Source organism: Electrona antarctica (assembly GCF_951216825.1).
Source record: "Electrona antarctica genome assembly, chromosome: 10".
In the NCBI taxonomy this organism is placed as follows: domain Eukaryota; kingdom Metazoa; phylum Chordata; class Actinopteri; order Myctophiformes; family Myctophidae; genus Electrona; species Electrona antarctica.
The window spans coordinates 26,107,872-26,121,608 of NC_136791.1; the positions used below are offsets into that span (position 1 = coordinate 26,107,872).

At 43.2% G+C, this 13,737-nt stretch overlaps 1 protein-coding gene across 1 annotated transcript in view; it reads left to right on the forward strand.

The window, feature by feature from the left end:
- Positions 1-13,737, forward strand: part of stk32c (serine/threonine kinase 32C) — a 144,425-nt gene that overhangs the window by 46,737 nt on the left and 83,951 nt on the right. Inside the window, exon 2 of the mRNA XM_079511571.1 lies at positions 1,348-1,403. Coding sequence (XP_079367697.1) covers positions 1,348-1,403 — 56 coding nt within the window. The remainder of the gene's footprint in view (positions 1-1,347; positions 1,404-13,737) is intronic.

Genomic DNA, 13,737 nt, shown 5'->3' on the forward strand with positions numbered 1-13,737 from the left:
ACATATATTAGGAACAGTAGAGGCCCTAGTATGCTTCCTTGTGGAACGCCACAGCTCACTGGGAGGGGGGGGGACAGTGTTCCGTTCACTTCCACCATCTGTTCTCTCCCCTCCAGGTAGGATTGCAATCCTGCAAGTTTGTTTATTTACCTGATTGCTGTCAGTCTTGCCTTATACTTCACTCTGACGCCTTTTCCTTTTTTCATATCCGGCAAGATAAACTCGCTTCATGATGACTGTGATAGATTATGTTTGTTGTGGTGTTGTCTAAAATCGAACTGTCCCGTCCGAACTGATTTCCGAAGCAAAGTTAGAAAACTGCCAAATTATTTTGGGGGTCCCCCCCCCCCCAAAACTGAATGGCTGAATGGCCACCATGCCCCCCCCCCCCCCCCCCCCCCATTAAATCCACCCATGCTCTTCAAACTCCATCTTACCCCGCAGCACTTGCCGTAGCACTTGCACTAGCCTCGACGACCTTGCAGGCGTATGCAAAGGCTAAACTTAATAATTTAGATAGCATATTATTATGTAGACATAGCACTGTATACTCATAGTTTCAGTGTACAGATATTCGACTGTTAGACAGATGTTACAGTTGGTAGCGCGCCACCGAGTGGCGCGCTACGAGCTTGTAGGTCTGCTATTTTTGAAAAATCGTGAAAATATTTAGTTCAGAAAACTGGAGGATTTAGAAGGATTTTTTAAAATTTTGAGGTCAGGCCTAAATGGGTCAAATGATAAGGGACAATATCGGTGGCACCCAACTGTAGGTTCTTAGCTTGCTTATGATCCTTGATGACTATTTCTATGTATTTGATGTATTACCATTGCATTGTTCTTGCTTACTGTAAATCGCTCTGGATTAAGAGTGTCTGCTAAATGCCTTAAATTGTAAATTATAAATTTACAATGTCTTTTCAAACGCTATAGAAAAGACATTGTGTACCTATAGTTGGGTGCCACCGATATTGTCCCTTATCATTTGACCCATTTAGGCCTGACCTCAAAATTTTAAAAAATCCTTCTAAATCCTCCAGTTTTCTGAAATAAATATTTTCACGATTTTTCAAAAATAGCAGACCTACAAGCTCGTAGCGCGCCACTCGGTGGCGCGCTATGAGCTTGTAGATCTGCTATTTTTCAATAGCTAAATTATAACATAATGTTTAAAACACCAAAAGGGGTTTTTGGGCAGATCACGCAAACCTCAGCAAAAAGAAAAGGACAATATCGATGGCCTCCAACTGTACATGCCCTGTTGTTTCGCTTAGCACACCATCTGTTTTGCTAAAGCTGGTACAAACTTTCTGACAGATATTTTCTCGCTCTCTTTCCTCTTTGCAGTGAACTTCGACCATTTCCAAATTCTGCGAGCCATTGGGAAGGGAAGCTTTGGAAAGGTACTGTAGATTGTGTGCATGTGTGTGTGCATGTGTGTGTGCTGTGTGCATGTGTGTGTGTGTGTGTGTGTGTGTGTGTGTGTGTGTGTGTGTGTGTGTGTGTGTGTGTGTGTGTGTGTGTGTGAGAGAGAGAGAGAGAGATACGTCTTATGTATGAGTCATAGGATCTCTTGATGATTCTACAGCTCCAATTAACTCTGTAAAACAAAAAAACAAAAAAGCCAGCCAAAGTAGGCCTTAAGTAATTATCTTTTAGATCCCATCTCACCCACTGCTTAATAACATTGAGCCTTTTTATTCCCTGCCTGTTTTAATGGTAATTTAGCTTCCTATCACATAGTTACAGAGTGGGAAGTTATGCCCAATTTTGGGCATGTCATTATAGGTGGGGGCGTTTTCAAAGACTTTGAAAATGTTTAGAGAATAGCAGATCTATACGAGCTCTCTAAAGACAAAAAGTAATATACAATAATATGCAAAAAACATCTTATAAACTAATTTTAGTATAGCCTACAGCAGTGACACAGACTACGTGGGGGGAATTGGGAATCGGCAAAATGTGTGTGCGCGCGTGTGTGCGCACGTGTGTGTGTGTGTGTGTTGTGACTAACAAATGTTCATTATTCTTGGCAAATTCCTTCTGCTTTTCTCCTTTTCGAAACATGATTTTGTGTTTACGCTTGGACTAAAAGTGTGCCTTTTTTCATTGAATACATTACCATGTGAATGTATGTTAATAATACTTTCCTATTGCCTTGGTTTTCTCCAGCTGTGTGGGCCAAGCCATGCAATTCAATGCCAATAAGACGAGGCTTGACGTCTTAAAGGTCATCCCGTCCCAATATGCAATGCATTATCCTTTGTTCCTGCCATGAGATTAGAAAAAAATATATATATATACACACACGCACACGCACGCACAGCGCATATTGGAACTCTTGTCTTTTTCCATCTTTACTATAGTAGCTGGTGTGATAGCTGAGATAATTCATATGAGATCGTTATGCTACATGCACGGCACACAGCTGGGCCCAATTTTCACCGGTGCCTTAATTAACCCATTTTGGGCAGGAACCCCTTTTGGTGTTTTAAAGCATTATGTTATACTTTCTCCTCACAGAACAGAACAGAACGACCAGAGAGCAGTGTTGTTTTTGGCAGCAAATTTATATTTTAGTTTTAGTCATAGTCTTTTGAATAGTTTTCATTTAGTTTTAGTCACATTTTACTATAGTCACCTGGAATGTGACTGTGAGTCACAATGTGAGTCTAGTCTAGTTTTAGTCGACTAAATGTCATGAGATTTTAGTCGACTAAATCTACAGTTGATTTAGTCAACAAAAAAATATTTTGGCAGGCATTGATGCCACTGTAATGAGTGTTTTTACACTTGCTGAAAATAGCCGATCTACAAGCTCACAACGCGTTGCAGCGAGACGCGTTGTGATCGGCTATTTTCAGCATGCAACCTAGTGTAAAATAGAGCACCGAAGTCCTGAAGTCACTGTCAGTAGAGGACGTCAATCCACAGGTTCGTCTACTTTTTATTTGCATTGTAATCTCCATAGGGGGATTTTAGATCGCCTCATATAAGAACTGTGTTTGAAAAATAAACCGATCACCCCGGCCTTTATTTGATTGATATTTAATGTCTCGTGGTTAGTACGAGTCGAGTCACCAGTCCAATGGCGGCTCTTCTACAGAGACTTCTATTGGCCAAGAGCATAGCAAACAGTGACAAGTCCTGGACCGGAAGTTGGCAGAAATGCACTGGACTCATAACCTGACTCCGCCAGATGGGGCAGCAGAGAGTACACTGGGTTCCCCCCTCCTGCTCCCATCTGGGAACTCTCAGGCAGACTTGATGCCCGGCCACAAAACAGCCTGGCCAATCAGCACCCAGTGTACTCTCTGCTGCCCCATCTGGCAGGTTACTGGACTCAGGCAACAGCCCAGCTTTTAAAGCTTCTTAAATCCCTTTATTTTAGATAGTTTTTTTAGACTTTAGTTGTCACTGTACAATACTTTTAAACAGTTGGCATGTTGCACACATGCCTAAAATTGCTCTTATTTGTGCCGCCCTCGTTGAAAACTATGTATTTCAAACTCCAGCTTGTTCCACTTCAGGCTGCATGAACAGCGCTCAGTTTTCTGCCCCCTCAATGTCGTAACTCTGTCTTCATCTGTGGCTCTGGCCCTTTAGCCCTCAGTGACCTCTCTCTGCTCTTCATGCCATTTCAGAATATTTACTAGCGAGATTCTCCATACAGTTCCCCCAGACCACGAGAAGCCCTGGCGTGTCTTTGTGTGTGCTTGTGTGTGTGTGTGTGTATGTGTGCGCATGCATGCGTGTGCTTGTGTGTGTGTGTGTGTTTGAGAGAGAGTTTGAGTGATACCGCTCACGTTGGGAGTTGCAAAACGCGTCCAGCCTCATCCTCTGCCATCCTCTGTCCCGATGAAATGGGCTGTTTGGCTTACGGTGTGAAATACGTGTCAGAACTAAGAAGCATGTGTCTGTAAAACTATGGGATGCAGCAGGGGGTCCATGAGCAGGGGGTAGGCAGCGGGCGGGAGGGAGGGAGGGGGCCGGTGCAGAGAGAGAGAGAGAGAGTGAGTGCATTTTTCAGCACCGGCGCAAGCCGTGTCGCCGCCGGCAACTGACGACAACATTGTGTTTCCGCGTCGGGCCGACACCCCTACCTACCCCAAACCTTAACCCTAACCTCACAGAGAGAAGTCACGGGTGAGTTTGAACCGGCAATGCATGTCGGGATCCACGGGTGAGTTTTAACCCGAGTGGATATAGTAAGAGTGGCGACTCCCATTGTAACAACAGTCATTCTATATCTCAATGGGATAGTTCCAATCCAATGTTTGGAACTATAGCCCATAGGCACCCGCTTTGCGGCGAGATCAAAGTGTGTCGCCACTCTCTTACTATTCCACTCTGGTTTTAATCAGCCACCCATGTGTCTTCCCGGCAAACGCGGCTGTTGCCGTGTGTCATAACCCCCCCCCCCCCCCCCTTGTGGCGTACGAATGCAATCGTTCCTTCTGCAGATGCATGATGGGAGCCTGCTGGAGGAAGTTTGACAGGAGACGAGGAGGAGGAGACATTGTTTACAGCCTAAAACATCTCCTCTCTATAAAATACAAAGGCGTGGCCCACACTGACATTATGTTCCTCTCACCCTCTGTCCTTCTCAGTTCCTCTCTATATTCATCAGATATAGTTGTCAGTTCCCCTGTGACTCTCTCTCTTTTAGTCTTGATCTCCTTTTCATGCATAGGGACTAGCAATTTCTTGCTCCTGATGTTACTGTTCTCTCTCTCTCTCTCTCTCTCTCTCTGAGCAGGTGATGGTGGAGGCCGACTGATACCGATATTAGGCAGTAAACTTTATATATATACACACATACAGGGACGTACAGGGACACGCATACATACATAGGGACACACATAGCTGTCTATAGGAGTGGCTAGCACAACCCCCCCAAACCCAACACCCCAAACTTATTTTTTCTGCATTTAGTTTCCATATGGGTGCAAAACACGGCCTATATGCAGACAGACACAGATATAATAGGCGACCTGTGCAGCGCTGAATGGACTCGGGCCATATAGTGAGTGGTTTGATGGAGACACTCGAGACACATGCAGGTTGTTTGAGGCTGAACAGCCTCAGAGGTATACATGCTTCACACAGCCCCATGCTGAGGATAATTGCCTGCCCCCTGGTGCTCTCTGGCTTTCACCTTTTCCTCTCGTCACTCATATCCCTCTCCCTCTCTCCCTCCCCCTCCCCCTCTCCCTCTCTCTCTCTCTCCCTCTCTCTCTCTCCCCTTCCAAAAGCAGAGTCTGCTGCCATGCAGGGTGGCTCATTAAGGGCCTGTTAGAGCGACTGGATGAGGCCAGTCAGGGATGACACCCAGGAGCCCCCACCCCCTCCCCGGTCGGGTCGCACCCCCCCGAGACAATGTCCTCTACACTGGGGTGCTGCTGCTGTTGCTGCTAATAAAGTGACAGCCTCTTAATGCCATCCCTTGGATATAGAGGGACGAATCGAATGTCTCAGCAGCAGAGAGATGGTGTGTGTGTGTGTGTGTGTGTGGGGGGGGGGGTGTCAGAGGTGGCGCAAGGGAGCTCAGCTGGTGGCTGTAAAGGCCCTCTCCCCAAGAGCCCTCATTACGACACCTTGTGATGCAGGGAGGTAGAAAGAGTGTGTGGAGGAATGGAGAGAGAGGGATCTCTGTATAGATCTGTGGTTATAGTTGCCGAGAGAGAGAGAGAGAGAGAGAGAGAGAGAGGAAAAGGGGCCGTTGACGAGTGTTGACGTTTGATTCTTCAGGTTTTTTTGCAGCTGCAATATGCTCGCACATGCAGCGAGCGACGTAAACGCTCATAGTTCAATCAGCGCGGAGGATTTCACTGTGTGAATGACTTCCAGTAATGGAAGAAGGCATCTTCTTGTCTGCATGTCCACGTCTTCTTGCAGAGGGCCGGCCCGCCGCTTCTTGTCTGCACGTCTAATTATCCGCCCGTGCTTTTGGAAGACTTTGACACTTCATTTCGTGGCTTTAGTTTTTGTGAAGACCGACCGCCCCTCCCTCCCTCCCTCTCCGGCCTCTCTCTCTCCTCCTGTCCGTCACAGCCCAGGTGTGTTGATGACTTGGGATGAAGGCTGGCGTTGCAGAGTGGAGGGCTGCTGCTGCAGCTCTGCCGCATCGCGGCCTTAGGCAACCTATTAGCCTAGAAATGTGTGCTCTGTCTCCACCACACCGACCACACTTTATAGTTCTAGTCACTGCTCAGTGCAGAGCATCCGCTGCATAGGCATTTTAACAGCAGGACACCATGTCTATTAAAACTTTTTTTTTTGTTTTGCTCCAAGGCTAAATAGCTGCATTACACACAGAAAATGCTGGTGATTAATATGGCTTTTCTTACTCAGATTTAACAAAATGCTACATACATGATGTCTTAGTATGAATACCACTGCATGATCTAAAGATTTTTGACACACACTCACACATTTTCCCACATTCACTGCTGAAACTGGAATCATGCCCTTGTGACATCCACACCCTGTCAACACCCATGTCGTTTAGCCTAGTTGCTAAAATATCTGGAATGTCCTATTATATTAAACCCGTACAAGCAGATCCTTATTCAACTAGTGCATGTCTATTATAAGAAAAGAGTGGAAGCATGACCTTGAGGTTGATGAAATGGTCAAGAGAGTATGTTTGAGGCATTAGCATTCTAGTGGTGAGTGAGAGTGAGGGAATGAGGTGAGTGGTAATTATCATGGATCAGACTCAGAGAATGGTTCTGATCTCTAAATATAATTCTGTCTACCATCATCTTCAAAGACATCGCACGTCAGAGCACACAAATACGATTGCACACTTTGACTGTATTACGTGGAGTGATAATTATACCGTAGCACTTGCATGCTACTATTGCATACGATTGCATACTATTAACACGAAGCCTGCCAGAAACGGCGAACACGGAGGGTTAAATTAGTACCCTAGCCCGCCATGCTGGCCCAGCATGGTGGGTAAATAACCATGTGTGCCGTAATGTCTGAAAATGGTATGAGACTATGAGTACACACATTATTCTCATCATTGGGCCGTACGACATCCAACACCCGCTGACTTTTCTGAACACTCCCTACGTGTAATTCTATCCCATCCCTGGGAATGACAGAGGTTTGGGGGAAAATAGCTATGCCATTTTCTTGGCTTTAGCTGCGATAATGTCAGCTTCCATCGTAGTAATAATGTCATCATCATCATGCAGACAACGGTTTGTGGCCCATCCAAGAATGTCGACGACTGGAGTTCCTTCCACTATAGTGCTGCACAATTAATCGAAAAAAAAAGGATTGCGATCTAGATTCAGACACCTATGTGATCTCATTTCTAAATTTGAGCAAGAATCGTGCAGCACTAGTTGGCTGTCCAATTAATTTGAGTTGCTCTTGTGCTCATGTTATAAGCCTATCTCACAGAATTTCCCCGCCCCCCTTACGGGGTTAGTGGTGATAGCGTGACGTCACTCCATAGACGCTACATGTTAACAGAGGTAATTTAAGAAGTCTACAACTTTTGTTTTCTCAAGGTAAGGTTTGTTCTATCTGTTCGAGCTGATTTACCATCTTGTTTGCTTCATAATAATATTGGTCTGTCACATTTTTACATTAGAAAATGTACTTCTCCAGAGAAAAAAATGTGTAAATGCTAATGTTAAAGACACCACTATTTACCGGAAGTGGGCGTGGAAAGCGGGCTGTGAGATAGGCCTATTGCTACAAGAGAGACTTTAAGAGAGGTTTAAGTCGAGCACTTTGATGTTTGACTGTTTAAAGCCACTGCCAGGTGCCACGTTTTGAATGTAATGTTCAGCAACTACAGAATAAAGACTAATTTGTTTCATGAGAGACAGATAATCAATCCGATTGCATCTGTAACCGCGCGTCAACCAGCCTGTGAGCTGGCTGTCTGCCACTCACCCCCCACCGCGATGGCATTGGCTGCGCTGCATGCGCTGTTTCAGCCGCATTTGGTTTGAAGTTATACCGAGTGACGTTCGAACATTGCAAACGTGTCAAATAACTGTAGTATGCGCCGTGTCGGGGTGAGCGCTTTCTTCCCCGGCAGTGTGATCTGCTGCGTTGCTCTGCACTGTCTACTCTAGCTTTTTTAAGTTTCTTGATTCAGTATTTAGATATTTGATATTAATTAAGTCAGACACGCTCCCCTTCCTGTGCCAAATGAGATTCTATAGGCGTTTTGAGTCAATCACCAACACTGTAGGCGACTATTTTCAATTTGGTCAATAATTCACTTCCTGTTTCAGATTATTTTGGGCACCCCTTCTAGGATGTCTTAGGGTGACCCAAGGGACATGTGTGCCAAATTCTATGCTTTTTGGAGATTATGTTGGTGTCTTTTGAGTCAACTCAACAGTTTAGGTGGCCATTTTGAATTTTGTCCATAACTCACTTCCTGTTTAAGATCTTTTTCGGCACCCCTTCTGGGATGTTTTAGAATGACCCAAGGGACATCGGTATCAAATGTCATGCTTTTATCCGCCGCGTAACGATTTGGCCATTTTTTGATGATCCTCTACATTAGTAGAGGATATTATCGTCAAAAAATGGCCAAAAATGACCCATCGAAAACTGGTGACTGATATCGTTCTAATGTATGAGAGGCCATGCTAGCCTCTTGTTGCTTTACAATGTGGAACTTGAAATCATCTAAAGACTGTCGCATCTAAAAATGTCCCAAAGGTATTATTATACATGTGGAATTATTGCTGGGATGGTTCTTATAACTGTTCTGTCTGAATACAAGGTTCTGTTCTTATGTTTTGAGAGTACGGTATATCCTTTGAGACAGTAAATTGTACACCCCAAGGGGTTGTCGTCGTCTCTAACAGAGGTTGGATATAAACTCATTTGTGCTAATCTGAAAGTTATATTTGTGTCAGTGTATAACATGTAGTTGTTGTTATTACCCGTTGTTCTTTGTGCTGCCCGTGCCATTGCTTCCGTGAGTCCCTCTGATAAAATAAAAATCACCTGGATTACAAGCCAGCAATGCTAACAGAGTGCCCTTTTAACACCTTGTTTGCCCGGACCTATTTAATCCATTAATAAAATGTGCCCATCATTTATAGCGCCCGGACCACTTTTACCGGCGCACCGGAAGTTGTTGTGAATGTCTGTGTAGCAGCTAACAATAGCCACACCACTCTAGAGTCGATCGACAACAATGGGAGGTAAGAATAAATCTATCGCGACTAGCGACTGGACCGCGGAGCGCCGTCTAACACCGTCTAATTTTCAGAATTAGACGGTATGATTTAGATCGCGAGTTATGAACGTTTTAAGATTTTCGTTTCCGTCCGCTAAACAGGCAGGGAACATTTTCGATGACGTGTCACTGTTGTGCAACACCGAGGATTGGGCAACAAGCGCTCCTAGGCTGTGGAGCGATGCGATCGGTTTTGATATCATTAATCTCTGTCCTATTTATCAATCTCCGCCTTGGGCACTTGACCATGAACTTGAACTTGACGATGATCTCCGTCCTGGGCCTCCATGGTGTTAACAGAGACTTCAAGGCCTGACACGTCAAAGCAGAGGAAAGCGTGAGCTGGGAGCCAACCTTAGAACAAACAACCTTTGTGCTGGTTGAAGAGCGAGTGAGGTCGAATCATGTTTGCTATAATAACGGCCGTTCCCTCTTTTTTCAACTAGTGCCAGGATGGATCATCTCCCGTTTTTTATCTGATGTCTTATTCCGTCTGATCCAGAAGCACCGGTTACTATTTCAAACGTTTCGAATGCCATTAATGCATTGAAAGGGACGAAATCATGTCTAATCAGAGCATTCAGTGCTCCAGTACGTGTCCAGTACGTGTCCAGTACGTGTCTCGCCAATATGGTGATTTCTGCACTTGTCTGTCTATCTCTTACTTACTTACTTACTGCGCTGCTGAGCTCGATCACGGCTGCCAGCGACGACGCACGTTGTCAACTGACTACGTGGCGGCCTGTTAAAACTGATGAGGTTATGGGACTTACATTACAGTATGCCTGTTAAGACTGAGGTTAGATAGATAGATAGATAGATAGATAGATAGATAGATAGATAGATAGATAGATAGATAGATAGATAGATAGATAGATAGATAGATAGATCTTTATTGTCATTGTAACATGTACAACGACATTAAAAGTGCTAACCGATCAGTGCATCAAATCACAAAAATATATATGAAATATGAAATCTATGAAAACGAATACAACAAAAACACAGACATAACCGTACTCCCCAATGCAATCAAGCAATGGAATCAAACACATTTGATTCCATTTGTATACTCTCAGAGTTCTGGGATCCTTGAAATGAAAACATAATGAGGAACCAACTGGTTTATACATAATTTGTGCCATGAGCTCTTTTTTGCCATAATTTGCATCTCTCGCCAATATGGTGATTTCTGCACTTGTCTGTCTATCTCTTACTTTCCTGATGCAGGTATTCAAGTCATGATGCAACTGTTCAGGTATTCCATAAAGGCTCAGCTGAATGTGACACATTCTGCCTATACTAGATGAAACAAACACACACACACACACACACACACACACACACACACACACACACACACACACACACACACACACACACACACACACACACACACACACACACACACACACACACACACACAAAATTGAAACCTGTCTATGCTGCAATATCCCCTTTTTAGTTTGCTTGGGGAGAGCGGAGCACTTTCACTATTCAAGCAATTACAATTAGAAGGACAACACCACAGTTAGATGTTGATTGCATTACAATTAGAAGGACAACACCACAGTTAGATGTTGATTGCATTACAATTAGAAGGACAACACCACAGTTAGATGTTGATTGCATTACAATTAGAAGGACAACACCACAGTTAGATGTTGATTGCATTACAATTAGAAGGACAACACCACAGTTAGATGTTGATTGCATTACAATTAGAAGGACAACACCACAGTTAGATGTTGATTGCATTACAATTAGAAGGACAACACCACAGTTAGATGTTGATTGCATACTAATATGCAGTACAGTTTAGATTATACTCTTTAATCTGCTATTGGTCTTTTCCAGAATCCAGAGGTATTTATTTGTAGCTTACTCAAATAAGTACAAGCAACAACATTTTGGGGAGCCATGTATTGATGTTGGTACCATTAAGAGAGATAACAGGCAAACATTGATCAAAGTAACAATTCTTTTACATTCTCTAATTGTGTAGACTTCTTGGAAATTAACTCAAATGTAATGCAGATGTTTAACAATAATTTAACTCTTGAGAGCGTAAAGAAACCAAATTGGGTTTCATTTTATGCCCTCAAGAGTTAAAGGGTTAATTTGGTTACCAACTGCTCATCATTTAGCTGGAGACCACCTGGAACCCCTCAAGGACCACTGGTGGTCCCCGGACCACTGGTTGAAAACCACTGATATAAACCTGATATATCAGTGGTGTCCCGATACACTTTTTTCGTTTCCGATCCCGATACCACAAGTTAGCCGATACCGATACCAGTGTTGTGAATAGCTATAGCTATATATCTCGTGTCGTGTTTATAGCAGACTCCTCACTCAAATGTGCACTTGCAGTTTGGGCAACTCCAAAGCAAGCTCCACATGCCCCAAACATTTTATTTACTTGCCATAGTGTAGCCCTTTCCCCTGTGTCGGATCGTGGTTAGACTGGCATATGACCCGATATGACAAATAAGGGCCGATACCGATACTTTTCCGATACCGATACAGTATCGGGACATCTCTAATATAAACCATTAAAAAAAAAAAGAGCCATCCAAATTTGGGGTGCTAGATCCTAGAAGGGCTAAGCTACTTAATAAGTAGAAAATGCATTTTGTTTAATTGGATTCACGAAAAACCTCCATCAGTGACTCAGTGGTATAGATAAATCTACAGAGTACTTCCAATGGAAAGGCTCAGTGTCAAATTAAAAGAGAGAGAAAATAACTGTATGAATATATGGCAGTCGCTGATAGATTAATTTGCCCAGGGATCTATCTACTGTGATTTATAAAGGAAGTGATTAATTGGATTGGAGAGCCCCAGCTGTACTCTTGCAATTTGCTTTCTGATGTGCCCATGTGTGTTGTGTATATATATGTGTATATTATATATTTGTTTATATATTTGTATTTATATTTTTTTCCCTAATGAATAACTGACTGTATTGTGTATGTGCTGCTCGCCATTTTCTTTTGTTTGTTTGTTTTGTTTTGTTTCTGTGCTTTTTGTTTTTCTTGTCTGTTTTATTGTATTCATGTATTGTGCTTATAATTTATACCTTTCTAGTTTGTCTCACTTTATACATTTGATTCATCTTTACGTGAAAACATAAAAATTCAATAAAAAGTTGGTGGAAAAGGGGGCTAATTGGGTGGGCCACTGGGACAGCAAGAAACCTCACCAGGCCAACAACATCCCCCTTTTTAATGCCAAAAACTAAAGCAAAGTGCCAGTTAATTCTGAAATTCTGAAATCTCATTAACATGAGAGCTTCATTTTATGCAATAACACAAATTATTAACTCTCTTTGTGATTAGTTTGTTTTAAGTCTTGCATATACAGAGTGAACAAAAATGTTAACCCAAATATAAATTGAACACTGCGTGCTGTACCCTCCATCCAACTGTGTCGGTACGCCATCCTGTGTGCCGCATCTGTTTTGGGGTTTTTCTGTGCGCACCATCAGGCCTGAAAAGAATTCTAGACACATCGGAGATTGGACGTTACTTAGTAACAGCTGTTAGTTGTCACTGCAGTGAGTCTATCTCTGTACAATTGAGTACCACAGACGAAAAACAGTCTAAGTCCAAATTTCAGACTGACCCCTCCATGAAAAGGCCTTGTTGTCCTGAACCCTTATCTATCATTTATATATTATGGATCAATAGTGTGGACTTAGACTGTTATTCGTCTGTGGTACTCAATTGTCACCGGGACATATTTCTGGACATTTACCATGTGTGCATAGCATATGCATGTAGAAAAATACTTTTTACTACCTAGAGTCCTAGACTAAACAATTGTGTTGGAGAAACTTTGTCAGAGAGTCTCTGTCAAACAATTTTCACTGCCTGACCATGGCTTCATGACTATTGACGATATGCACACGGCTGCCATCTTGCCAGCAAGGTGCCAACTAGGTGCAACTTCCACAGCCCATTCATCCAAACAGAAAAGTCTTATCTAATTGCATTAAACAACGTCAAAGCTGTATGAAAAGCTCTCTCTGCAAAGTGTTTGTTTCATAAAAATCCACCGTACACATGTTATGAACTACTTCCTGTCAAGAATTACCTTGCAGGTGATTTATTTTCCAAGTGTCAGAGTTTGGAAGCGCTCGTTATCAGTAAAGCAACATCCTGCTGCCTCCTCCATTATGTGCAAATTCAAAACAGGTGGTACACATGGGCTGTTGAGTGATATACAACGAGCACTTCCAACTTGGTGCATATAGTCCATGCTGTACGTTTCACCCTAAACCCTTTGATTTCCTTGGAGCAGAAGAACCAAATGAAAAAGGGAATTATTTCCTCTCTCACATGATGACCTGTTTCATCAGTGCCTGGAAGCGTATTTGCCTCACTCATCTCACTCTCTCTCTCTCTCTCTCTCTCTCTCTCTCTGAAAAACTCTCCCTTGTCCCAAATGTGGCAATCACAAGAGTGTACAATATCTGTGTGAATTTGGCTGGCATGCTTGTC